We start from the raw sequence: 14,186 nt of genomic DNA, 5'->3' as shown, positions 1-14,186 counted from the left end.
AGTCTCATAATGCACTTAAACTTAAGCTGGGATGGAATATCAGTGAATCCTGGGTAACACTAGCATAATTCAGTAGACTTATGTACATAGCGTAGCAAGTAGGCAGGCATCATAGAAACATTTAAACAAACAGCCACACATGTGTGACATAGAGGAGTTTGTCTGAAGGTGGTCTACTTCCTTTGTTCTAAGTACAAATCGAGGATTTATGCGTTGTTTTAAACTTACATCCAAGGATTACTGAAAGTGTTGAAATCATAGTCTGTATCTATAAATAAGTAGCTTTACATAATAGTTATTTATGCAACAAGTGGATAATCTTGATGATTATGGCATGAGTGAATGTTTTTCACATGAACTATAGGTGAGTGCAACAATTTTCACGAGTGTCATAATAAGATTATCCACGAGTTGGATACAACACTTTATGACATCTTAGCATTATAAATTGTAGGAAAGAAATTATGAAAGAAATTCAATTTGGGATCCATAACTGACAAATCGATTAGTTGCGCCTGGCCTTGGCATAGAGTAAAGAGTAATGGATGACTTTGCAGATTGTTACAAATGTTCCTTTATTTTATTAATATAGTTTCTCTGAACCACGGAACTGTTTTATGTGATATTAAAAAAGTGAAACAAAATTGTTAAAGATTGGAAATAAAATATGATATGTTACTTCTGCCCTGCATTTCATCTCTTGCTTGTTATGTCACGCGTAGAAATGATAACTAAGATAGCAAGCGTTCCGATATTATGTCATAGCAAATATGTTATTGCTTTTATCAGCATGCGTGCCATAATGAGCCAATTACGCACAATTTTCGATGTAGTAATAACCTGTTTATAATGCTAGAATGGCATAAATGTACATTTTTTCATCATCAACTTCATGAATTTAGGATTATTGATTTGTTTCAAACTTAATGAGATTTCATCCTGCCATCTAATCAGAGAACATCCAACATTTGAACGTCCTCTGGGCTTCTAATTAACATTGTTTTGAAGAGTCCCTCCCTTCGCATTCATAGTGTGTGTACATACCAATCTATATTTATATTCTCTTTATGAGATTGACTATATGTGAGAACTTTATTCTTGCTGACTCGATTTTTTCCTTCTCATATTCCTATGTATAGAGTGCGTTTATAGAAACACACATAGAATTTCGTGTAATTATGTACTATTTATTTATGTATTATTTTTTTTTTATTTACATATGAGTATTGCCAAGTCGCTAAAAACGCTCAATTAAAAAAAAATCACGTAACTCAACACTGAATCTCCTCTTGCTGGCTGTTGCCATAGTGATTCACATAGGATGCTCCTCGCTCTTTCTAGTGGAAGGCTAGTTTATATCTGATTTGGGCTTATAATTCATACTTCTCAAACTTTTGGGTAAGATCTCGTATAATCAGGTCAGGATTTATTGAGTTACCAGAGTGAAGATGTCATTTTTGTTACATACTACAGGAACTTTCAGAGGAAACAGTGGTAAATGAATATGGATTCCCTCTTGTTCCACGTTCCAAACCTTTAACTGTCTTAGGGTTTGTCGATGACACCGTCATCATAGGGAAAAACAAACCATCTGCATTGGAATTATCAAGAATGGCTATCCAAAGTTTCAAAGAGATTGGCTTAGAAGTAAATATGTCTAAATGTATGTGCATTAATATTGGTAAAGGTTAACTCCAAGGTGGATACTTCAGTACAGACGAAGGTGACGTAAAAATTATATCCACTGGTGAGACAATCCGATATTTAGGTGTAGATTATGAAAATGAGATTGCATTTAATCCTGTAACAGCTATGCAAACATTACTTCAAAATTTGGAATTACTCGCATCTTTATCCCTTCTCTGAGCCGACCAGAAGTTCTCTATCTTAAATGCTTCGATTTGACCTATACTCATCTATCCTTTTCAGACTATTCCCTTTCTTCAAATTCCCTAAAAATTTCTAGAAGACTCTGACAAAATGATAAAATGCACTTTAAAGGAAATTTTACAACTCCCTGTTGATTTTCCTGACAATATGGTTTACAGCCCCAGAAAATTTAAAGGCTTAGGACTTTTCAGATCTCAATGGGAAGCAGTTCTGCAGCAAATTAATGCTTTGAAAACACTATACAAATCAAATAATCCCTATATTCTAAATACCAGAAGCCCAATAGATGAAAACAAACACTGCTTAACCAGACTAAATTTAACATATGATGACAGTCTCACTAACTCCTGAGACGGATTTCTTGATTCAAGGAAAGTGAGGGCTATGATAAGAGATCTAGAATTTCAGAAATGGAGCGCATTTTTTGAAAAAGAGAAAGGAGTTTCCCTTTTCGCGGAACATCCTGCCACAAACCAGTGGATCAGTCATCATGAAGGACTGAGCTGCAGTGAATGGAGGGATGCTATAAACATGGTCGGTAATGTAGCGGCTGTACGCACTATTCCGGGCAGATTCATGGACAGTAACCGTTGTCGCCACTGCTTCAACGAGATAGAAATTCTCGCCCACGTTCTTGGATCTTGCCCGCATGGTGAGACATTACGCAATGCCAGGCATTACAAAATCAGGTCCACAATCGCTCAAGCTCTTTGCGACAAGGGATATACCACCTATGAAGAAATCCATGGACAATCGGAAACAGGAAGCTGTCAGTGGGTTGATATATTAGCCTTTAACAACACAACAGCTATATAATGGATCCGACTATACGCTTTGAATTGAATACAACTCAACTGGAAGAAGTCAATGAAAAGAATCAAATTTATGGTCCAATTGTTCCTTATTATTTACATATGTATAAGTTACAAACTATTGAAATTATTGGGTTAGTAGTGGGTGCTAGAGGCACAATTACAAAAAAAATTTATTAATTTCTGCAAAGAATTCAATCTTGAATCCTCTTTGGCCAAGAGTGTTTCTTTGATAGCTCTAAAATATTCAATCTATCTTCTGAGAAATCACATATATAAAGTAAATTAATAACACAATAATAATAATTATATTTCTCACGAAAACATTTTCATAAAATTGTATGCATTTACTAATACTTGTATATTTGGTATACTTTGTTGTTCAGGGCAACCCCTATTTTAGGGGAAGTTTGTTTACATACAGCAACTTTTCTGGCATGGTCGCTTCTTATGCTGTCTGCTTGATCATAATAATGCCGAATTGCTTGATGTAAGACAAAAACAGTACTGTATCAAAAGTTTACTTCATTTGCAATCCCAAGCAGGAGAGAAAGAGCAAAAGAAAGTTTTATAGTAGGCCTAACTGTGTTAACTATGAGTAAACAATGTCAATTTTAAAATAGCAAATAGCACTGGAAAGGTACCTAAGAACAGAGTGGCTTGACATCTACACTGAAGGGTCCCTTTTGAAAAATAACTAAAGCAGGTGCAAGAATTTTTAGCAAATATTTTAATCATACTTATCTCTTGGCACAAACTCTAAATCATTTTAACGGATAATTCTACCTTGAAACAATTATTGTACCATTTTAATTTTTTTTTTTTTCAGAGCTATTATTCTGAGTGGTTTTCTATGTCTGCTATACAAGTCATAATTGTCAAAACAAGTTGACGAGTTTGTGAAATACATGAGTCCATCAGACAATCTACAGACTCTTTAGAAGATGAATGCCTTTTACTGGTCTACCTCATATTGCAACATACAAAACAATGAAAAGGCTGATTTCTTGGGCAAAAAAAGGTACAACAGTTTTTCAAATTAACCACAACAGATTATTATTCCATTCATCAAAATGAATTACACAAAAACAGATATCCAGTGAAATTGAAATCATACAGTGGAACAGTATACTGAAGAATAAGAGCCTGTTTCCTGATGGTCCACGAACAGATTATAGCTACTTATCTACATTGACTCAACATATATGACTCTCAAAAATGTGTGCTCTGATTCTGTGATGGGCAGAAGTCATCTGAAGATATAACTTCATAGTACGAGGATGCAAGATGACAAATGAAAGTTTTCCAAAAAGCTGAATATTTGCAACCAACTATAAACCATTAAAATATATCGTTGTGTGAAGCCATTTAGGTAGTGTGCATAGTTCATGTAAAGAGAATGTTTAAATTTTTGGGCTGTAGTTAACAGCTTATTAATAGCATGTGAATTCATGACCAAAAATACCTTAAGAAAATTAAATACTACAGAAGGCATTGGAAGACTACAATGTCTGTGTAGATGGAAGTGTTCGATTAATAATCTTATATTGTAACCCCTCATAGCTGAATTCTTTTTAGATACAATACTTTTACCATACTTGTAATGTTTCTTTAACAAATACCTCTATCTTCTCACTTCTTCATCCATTTGTTGTAGTCTATTTACCATGTCTAATTGAGACTTCAAGAATGGTCAGATTTTATGACTGATTATTCAGTTCATTTGAGAATAAATCAGTTTTATTTCCTCCCGTTTTGTTTACTCATATCAGATGAATTTTGTTACAGTCTGCCAAATTAATGGCAGTTATTGGCAGTTAGTAAATTTCCAGTGCTTCTAGGTAGATAGTTGACTTTTTTGCACTTTGCTAGTTTGGCTGTATTTTATTATTCTAGTTTCGAGGGGAGAACAACTGTGAGGCAGAATTCATATCCACAATGATTAGTATAGTTGATGAAGATTAGGCTTTTCGGTATTCCATTATGTCTTGAAACTTTACATTTCTAACATTTCAGAACTATGTACAGATTCCGTCATAAAGGCAGATAGGTAAAACCAATGTGGTTGGGCTCGTTACATCTGGTTACTCCAGACAACTCACAATTTCTAGAACACAGAATATCGAAAAGCTTAATCCTAATCACATTCACCTTGAAAGCCTAAAAACTCATATAGTAAGTACAGTTGAAAATATGGTCAGTAAACTTCGTCACGAATTCTGTCATTCGAGGTTAGTGTTCTTTTATGACACAGGCCTGCTATTTTTGCTTTCCTTCTGAAGGAAGCCATGCTAGATTATTGCCCTCGACCAAGGTTGAATTTGCGAACTTGTGATCTAATGGTAATAACTTGGTCACCAAGGACAACAATTGTGGACTGTTTAAAATCTATTTTGATCTTATCTGAGAAATTGGATATAGTTGTTATTGTATGCTGTACCTTGATTTTAACCTGTCAAATAAGGAAAGTAGACCACCATTTAGGTGAAGTCAGAGTTATTGTAGTGTACATATTTAACTTTCATTATAGTTACGTACTCCGTATCAATATAGTCTTGGTTTAAAATGATGGCGCACTTAGTTCTTGGCATATCTTGTGGCTTGTACATAGAAGTTAAAATATAATTTGTTTCAGTTCTATTAATTTTGGTGTAGAAATTATATATATACAAAGTTAGCATTGTTACTCCAGCAAGTATGGCTGTAGTGTAGTTCATTGCATGAGTTTTTCTCAGAGAGGGAAGATTGCAAAGATAAGATAAGCTATTTATAAGTGGAATAGAAACAAGGGCTCCTCGAACTTTCTTTATGTTACATTAGCGAAATATTAAAAGTCTGGAACAAGTGGATAATTCCGACAGTACAGCAACACCAACTATGCTCACCACTAGTCACTGAGCCGTACTGAGCCATATGAAACAAAAGAGAATTGAAATGTTGCCAGTAAAATTCGTGACTATCTTCTTTAAGAATTCATTGCACTAGTCAAGTGCAAGATTTACGGAATATAACAGAGAATTTTAAACCACTAAAAGAAAACACATGTTTTCGAAGATATCACGTTATCACAGCAAAATGAAGGAGAAATATGATGTGGACCAGGGAGTATCATTGAAATCGACTAATTTGAGAAACGAAAATATATCAAAGATATAACGAACCTAACAATCATTTGTGTCATTTATGCGCGAAACTCTTGTCACTAATAATTATATCCCCCTCACCAAACCTTAACTAACCTTGTCATTGACAGCGGACCTACTTGTCTCTAATCTATCTCCTCTTCAAGCTCTAACCTTATCATTAACAGTATGTCTAATTGACACTAATATATATCTTCATCAAACCCTACCTAACCTTGTCGCAAACAGTTGCGCCATCACTCAGAAATGTTAAGAATGACAGAGGGAGAGAGAAAAAACAGATTTCTCCTGACAACAATACCACAGGTAAACATTATGCTCATATGTTGATGACAACGTGTACTTAGTTCAAATTGGCTAACATCGTAATGGGATAGTTGAAAGCTGCTGTATCTAATTCTCCACTTTAGTGAAAAGTTTAATTAGTCTCAGCTTGTCATATGATCCATTTTCTATGTTGTGTTACAGGATAACCTGCATTTCAAAAATGAGTTTATTTTATTCTAGCTGTCGCCATGGAAACTATAAAAAAAAAGTTTCCACCATTTTCAATTACACTAGAACAATAGAGGCAGGTAACTGCATTGTTTTATGGATCCATTGCTAATTCTCAGCTTTCTATCACCCAAGTCATTATTTAACCCACTAATTTTGAATTATTCCTCTGTTCTTGCAAAGAACGTCTCCAAGTTTAGTAGGTGATACTCCATGTATTAATGATTTCTAATGTCATTTGTGTAACATTCTTTGAGATTTTCTGTGGACGAGGTGACTAAGGAACAAGTTTGTTTACCGTGCCATTCACTTTTTAATCGTCGTCGTTGTTGTTGTTCTTCTTCTTCTTCCTCCTCCTCCTCCTCATCCTCCTCCTCCTCCTCCTCCTCCTCCTCCTCCTCCTCCAATGGCCTTCCAACTGAAACCATCTAGTTCATTTGGAATCTTGCTGTCCAGTACAATTTGGCTAAGTCGGCTATCTGCTGTTTTGCATCAAGTTTCCTGCAGGTAAGAGATGGTCGGCATTCAGTGTTGTCCCTGGCTGTCAACAGAGAGTACACGCCTCAGAAGTGAAGATCTTTATTTTGCAAAGATGTGCTGCTAGACAATCATGACCTGTCTTCAGTCTAAATGTTGCTACTGCTTCTTTCCGTGGTCTTTGTTTATTTACTGTCCATTCTTCTTGTATTTTAGCCCACTGTTCATCTTTGGTGTCATTCTGGATTGTAGTTTTGTAAATTTGCAGAGCCTTTCTCCTAAGAAGTGACTTTATTTCTTGGGCATCCAGAATTTTGTTGGTTGTACCTTTTTTTGCTAGAGTATCAGCAATTTCTTTTCCCTGGAGTCCTACACGAGCTGGAATCCACTGTATTGCTATATGTTTTAGTTTACAAATTTGTGTTAAAAGTTTCTTTATTTCTTGTATCATTCTTGTTTTTGGTTTTTGCCTGGAAGAGATTGCTTGTATTACTGATTTCGAATCCATTAGAATAACTGCCTTTTCAAATAAATTCTGTCTGTGTAGTAGTTGTGTAAGTGCAAATAGGATTGCTTGGCTCTCTCCTTCAAAAACTGTCTTGTTTTGCCCTATTGCGATATAATGGCTAAAGTGTTCACAGTAGACTCCCACTCCAACTTCTCCGTCAGTTATAAGCGAGCCGTCAGTGTAAACCCTCAGCCATTTGTCTGAGAGGTATTTCCCATTGAGAGTTTCCATTGCCAGTTGTTTAAAATTTCAGGTGAATCCGTCTTTTTGTTAGCTGATTCTAGGAGATCTATATGAATATCATAATGAACATAATCTAGTGGATTTTTTTTGCAAAGGTAACTGCTTAATCTCAGTTGGGATTCCTGAGGTTTCTAAATAGTTGGTTATTATGATTATTAGATCTTTCTGGGTTGTGAGCTCAACTGTTGGCTTTGAATTTACCCAAGGTTCGTCTTTTAGAGATTTTGTCCTAACATATGTGTTGGCTGCTTGTATTTTAATTTATTCTATTGGGATGTTACCTGTGTATAACTGAAGTGCTGTTGCTGGAGTACTTCTGAACCCTCCTGTGATTAATCTCAATGCTCTATTCTATATTGTCTCTAATTTCTTTTGTTTGTTTGAATTTGTTGTTATGATTGCTTCACTTCCGTTTTCAAGCAGTGGTTTTATATATATTTGGTAAGTTTTGTTTAATGTATCTTGAGAGCTACCCCATTTTACTCCTGATAGGCATTTTAGTATCTGTAATCTGTTCCATTATTATCACCTTATTTCACCAGTTATGTTATGTCTCTGCAATTTAGAAGGATCATTAACCAAAGAAGTACCCATCTATGTGAATAAACCGTTGTCTGATTGTGATATATCAACAAAGTTCTTACAACTGGCATATAATCTATTTTAATCAATATATATTCAGAAGAAATCTAGGTTGACTGACAATCTCAGAAATGCCAGTGTAAATGTATGTTCTTTTAGAGCACAAAAATGTTTCTAAGAAATGAAATGAGTAATAATTACGCAAGTCCATTCTCATCTCCTCATACTTCAGACAGTAAATTGTTAGTGCATTTTTAATTGTGTTAGTATTTCAAATAATATAGCGACCTGTACTTTGAGGATATAGTGTTTCTTGTTCATAAGAGTCAACGAAACTTGTTTGAACCTCATCACTAACTATTTAACATCCTAAAAATACAGCGACACTAGAATCTATCACTTAAAATCCATTAAAAACCTTCTTTATCAGCTCGAAATAAAGCAATGTAAAGGATAACAGAATGTTCTTAATTAGATGTTAATATGTCCATTGTCAAAATTGTAATGCTGTGGAATAAGTACTGGTAGACAATGAAAACGTCAAATTTGTTTCTTACACATCTTATTTGCCATGTTCAGATGACATTTTTATGTACAAACACTTCGTACAATTTATGAATTCAGACATGATCTTTAGTAGATACATATTCTTTGCAAGATTAATTGGCTTTATGTATGCTATTTACAAAATTTCTGAATTAATAATAATTAGTACATTTTTTCACACGAGTGTGTGTGTGTGTGTGTGTGTGTGTGTGTGTGTGTGTGTGTGTGTGTGTGTGTGTGCATGTATGCACTAATTGAGCACTCTTTATCTTGATGATAATAATAATAATAATTTATTTAATCTGACAGGATAAGGCCATAAGGCCTTCTCTTCCATCCTACCAGATAGCACATATAAATACAAAAAAGAAATACAAACACTGATGAAAATGATACAACTTAAGTTAAAGCCCTATAGAGGGTCAACAGAGTCAAAAGTACATTATAGTGCTCTCATCGAGCTAATACAACAAAAAGAAAGAAAACAGAGATAGCAATGATGATATTGATAACTGACAATAATAATAATAACAATAATAACAATAATAATAATAATAATAATAATAATAATAAATACATTACATATTAATTTTCAATTTTACAACAGCATAGTTACAATATTTACTCTATGTCATGGGTTAAGGTGAAGTTGCGCAACCTGACATGTGTTCAACAAGCAATTCCACGAACTAGAATGTGATTTTTTAATTTAAATTTGAATTTTGATATTGTCCAACAGTCTCTGACGTGGTCAGGAGAGAATTCCAGAGGCGTGGAATAGATATGCTGAAAGATGATGAGTAGAAGGATGTTCTGTGCAGAGGAATAGAGAGAAGGTACATGTTCCGGGTTCGAGGTAGTGAAAGGTAAACAAAACGAGATGCTAGGTAAGAGGGTGTGGAGGTGTGGATGATTTTAAATAGTAATAAGAGAGAGTTGAAGAATCTTCTTTCTTTAAGTGGACTCCAAGACAACAATTCTAGTGACGGTGTTACATGATCGAATTTTCTAATATTACAAACGAAACGAACGCAGATATTGTGAACACGCTGTAGTCTATGGGCAAGATCAGTATTTAGATTCGTGAATAAAGAATCGCAATAATCGAAGTGGGGCATCACTAAAGTTTGGATCAGGTTCTTTTTAAGGCTGAGAGGTAAAACATTGGTTAAGTGTTTGAGGGAATGAATTATGGAAAAAGTTTTCTTACATATGTAGGTCACTTGACTTTGAAAATTTAAATTTGAATCTAAATATACTCCTAAATTTTTTACTGTCTTACTATATGTAATTGTAGTATTATTTATTTTTGTATTTGATACAGTGGCTAGATCTATTTTGTTTAATGCTCGTTGGTGGCCCATTATTATAGCTTGTGATTTGTCTGGGTTTAGTCTGAGTCCAAATTTTTGCGCCCATTGAGCTACAGATGCTAGATCTTCATTAATTCTGGTCACAGAGTCATTGATTGTACAAGTTCAGGAATGAATGTAAAGTTGTAAGTAGTCAGCGTATAGGTGGTGTTTTGAATATTTTAAGATCTTCGTTACGTCATTTATATAAAGCGTAAACGTAATGGCCCAAGAACCGAGCCCTGAGGGATTCCGGCCTTGACGGTACGCCAATTGGAAGAATGACCACTGGCTGATACACATTGTTGGCGTTCGCGAAGGTAGGAATCGAACCAAGCAACGGCACTGTTAGAAAGATTGTAGTTTTTTAGTTTGCATAAAAGGAGATCCGTGTCAACTGTGTCGAAAGCTTTGCTGAAGTCTAGTAATGTCAGTAGTGTTAATTCTCCTCTGTCGCTGGCTTCTCGAGTGTCTTCAATCACTTTTAAAAGGGCAGTAGTAGTATTATGTCCTGCACGGAAACCAGATTGGTAGTCGTCAAGTAAGCAATGCTCATTGAGGTAGTCAGTCAGTTGCTTATGTACTACGCGCTCCAGTGCTTTTGACAGAGCTGGTAAGATGCTAATTGATCTGTAGTCGTTTGGGGATTCAGGAATTTTATTTTTCGGGATAGGTCTAATGAGGGCTTGTTTCCAAAGTTGAGGATATGTAGAGGTTATGAATGAGGCGTTAAAAATGTGGGTCAAGGTTGGTAGTATTACGTCAATAATTTTCTGGAGCAGTTTTATTCCAATCCGATCTGATCCTTCAGTTTTGGTCGAAATACGCTTTATTGCCTTCTTTACGTCATCATGTGAAAGGTACAGAAAGTGAAACTTTTCCCTCTCTGGTAGGGTAATACTGTTTAGTTCGTCAATTGTATGTTGTTTTGTTGTTTCGTTCACGCCCGTTGTTTGTGTCAAAACAAAGTGGTCATTCAGTTCGTGTTATAAGTTCATGGAAAAACCTCAGTTTTGCATTTCTTATTGCCTGAGTCGTTTTGTTTCGTGACTGTCTATAATGTTGAAGATTTGCGTCAGTTTTATCATGTCTGTACTTACAATGTGCCACGTCTCTAGAAGTCATTAGGGTCTTGATTTCAGTAGTCATCCAGGGGGCAGGAGCTCTCTTAACACATCTCGTCTGAATGGGCGTGTGATTGTCGAATAACGATAATATATAATCATTAAGTCGGTCAATTTTTTCGTCTACTGTCCGTAATGTCCAGATAGTATGCCACGGTACTTTCAGCGCTTCTGCAATTAATGCTGTATCGTCAACACGTTTTAAGTCACGGAATGTTACGGTTTTGTGCGCTGGCTTGGGACATTTGAGAGAATATGTGAGATAGATTATATCGTGACCTGATATGCCTGAAGCTGCACACTGACCGTGATTTAATACACAGTCAGGATTATTTGTAGTTATAACGTCAAGTAGAGTTTCACTATGCTGAGTGTGATGTGTCGGTTTGAGGGGAAGTACAGTCATATTACACGATTGGAAAACTGTCAGTAGTTGTCTAGTACAATAGTCTTCAGTTGCAATTAGATTTGTATTTAGGTCACCCATCATTACAACGTGTTCATAATTAGGAAGAACGTTGACTAAAGCTGCTTCAATAGAAGCGATGTCATTTATGCTGGGCTGTTGATAGATAACACAAACAAGACATTTAGAGAAAGATAAATTGATTTCTACGAATAACATTTCAGCGTGAGCAGTAGGTTCACTAGGAGAAGCATAAATAGTTTTGGGGTTTAGGTCTGACCTAACGTAAGCTGCAACGCCGCCTCCTCGCCTATGTAAGCGGTCATTACGAATTAACGTGTACGCATTCAGATGAACAATAGCATTAGTTAATGACGGTTTTAGCCAGGATTCAGATATTAATATGACATGAGTATTCAAAGGTGTAAATATTGCGTGAATTTCATCGATGTGAGAAACTAAACTTTGAGTATTAACGTGAACAATTTTAAGAGAATGAGGATATTCAGAGAAAGCTGTTTTTATGACATACAGAGCTTCAGGGGTGCAGTTTGGGTCTATGGTAGAGAGGGGGACAGGGCAAGAGGAGTAAAATGGGACAGGGTCATTGCCTTCTTCCTTGTCAGAGTCTGTCGGATTTCTATTGTTATGTGCTAATGTTGCCAACTTAACGACTATTCACTTGTCTCAATGCTGAAGTTTACAAGCGTAAATTCTAAAAGTACGAAATTATAACTATGATTATATGACTAAACTAGATACCGGTAAAGTAGGTATAATAGGACGATATTGCAGTTAATACAAAAATAATACTAAATTAATTATATACTAATGAACAAATGTTATGGGTGCAGAAAAATTGCAGTGAAATATAATAATAACACTAAGTTAATTATGTACTAATAAACAAATTAATATGGAGAATAAACTAGTATCTAAATACAGCATTAGACTTGTGATTTGCACTTACATCTACTGTATGTCCGAAGATCTGCTGATAATCCTCTTTTCATGTTCATTTTTCACAAAAATATTGCTGTCCACAGTCCACACATTGTTCAGTCCATATTTTGATATACACTCGCCCAGTAACTTATGCCGTCTCTGTGTTAAATCTTCTCGAATCGTTTTTCCGGAATTTTTCAATTTTCTTTTATTTTGGAACATCTCTCTTCGCTTTTTATAGCTCACAAACTTCACTATCACTGCCCGTGGCCTCTCACCCTTCTTCCCTACGCGGTGGCTTCTGTTGATGTCCCGTGGCTCCAGTTCGACGCCGATTTGAGCTGCAATGTTGATGGCGATAATGTCTGTATCCTTGTGCTCTGACTCTGGTACTCCGAATATCCTTAAGCACTGGCGTCGCTGATATTGTTCCAGGCTGTCCATTTTTTCTTCAAGTTTCTCCTCCAATTCTATAATTTTCTTCTCTTTCTCGATCAGGGCCGTTTCCAGTCTCTGGATCACCTCCGTATTTCTATCCAGTGCGGCTTTCAGTTCGTCCAGTAGGGAGTCCCTGAGAAGGTTGGCAAGCTGCTGTAACATGGCACGATCTTTCCAAGCATCCAGCATGTTTCTTTTTACACAATCATCTACATCCTCTTCCTGGCTGCGGCTTCTCCTGCCCATTCTTAATACTTCCAATTCCACAATCAATAACTACAACTAATATTTTCCACCTGCAATGTCTTTACACCTTCGGAAATTGTGCAAGTTCACAAGCTGTCATTGTCGTTACTCGTAGCTATCCGCCATCTTGCCAGTTGCAAGGTTTGCAAGAAATAAACTTCACATTGCCTAAATAAATCCCATAGGATTTCGTGACCCTAACATATATTTTCATTTATTGCAAACTGTATGAACCTTTTCACTACATAAATTATTGTTGAAACAAAATTTTGCGAGTTCGAAGAGCCCTCCCAGAACATACAATCTGTTCTTATTAAAAGTGCAATGTAGGGGTCTTGGAGCCTCGTGGCTGGACCTCCTCACCTAGAACACATCTTTGCAATCGGCCCTGTGTGTTGGGGTACAGGTGACAAAGAACAAGACCTGGAAGGACATAGCTGGACTCCTGGGAATTGGCGCGTCATCAAGTGCAGCCTATACACTGAGGAAACACTACACCAAGAACCTGCTGGCTTTTGAGTGCCATTTCGACCGTGGAGGCATCGACCCACAACCAATTATCAACCAGGTGGAAGCTTCCTCTAAAAAGAAGAACACGAAGGCAACATCTGTGCCTTCACCAGGTGAGTAATTGCAAAATGAAATAAAAGTTGTTCAGACTTTAAATACTTGAATGATAATAAGACTATACTGTTTAATGCATTACATTAATACACTGTATGACATACACAACTTACCAGCATTATTGTTGGTTTTAGCACACATGTTTAGTAGTGAGATCCGACCGCTCTCTCGCATGGGAGGAAAACGAATTGGCAGTGATTTAGACCTATGGTCCTGTACAAATAATGCTCCATTAAGAGGAAATAAGAAAACTTATGTTGATCTTGCCTTTCAACAAAGTATATGTGGGGAAATTATGTCCACTTTTCTGTATGCAGGAATCACATCGTAGAAACTTATAGATATTCGCACAAGA

General features: G+C 36.0%; 1 protein-coding gene across 12 annotated transcripts in view; it reads left to right on the top strand.

Annotated features, from left to right (window-relative positions):
* osa (trithorax group protein osa) overlaps positions 1-14,186 on the top strand; it is a 742,554-nt gene that overhangs the window by 673,840 nt on the left and 54,528 nt on the right. For all 12 annotated transcript variants that reach the window (XM_069839840.1, XM_069839842.1, XM_069839841.1 and 9 more), the window contains one exon: positions 13,614-13,830. In XM_069839840.1, coding sequence (XP_069695941.1) covers positions 13,614-13,830 — 217 coding nt within the window. The remainder of the gene's footprint in view (positions 1-13,613; positions 13,831-14,186) is intronic.

Source organism: Periplaneta americana, chromosome 11 (assembly GCF_040183065.1).
Source record: "Periplaneta americana isolate PAMFEO1 chromosome 11, P.americana_PAMFEO1_priV1, whole genome shotgun sequence".
NCBI lineage: Eukaryota > Metazoa > Arthropoda > Insecta > Blattodea > Blattidae > Periplaneta > Periplaneta americana.
Note: the sequence above shows the minus strand (reverse complement) of the source record. Positions and strands in the feature narration are given on the sequence as shown.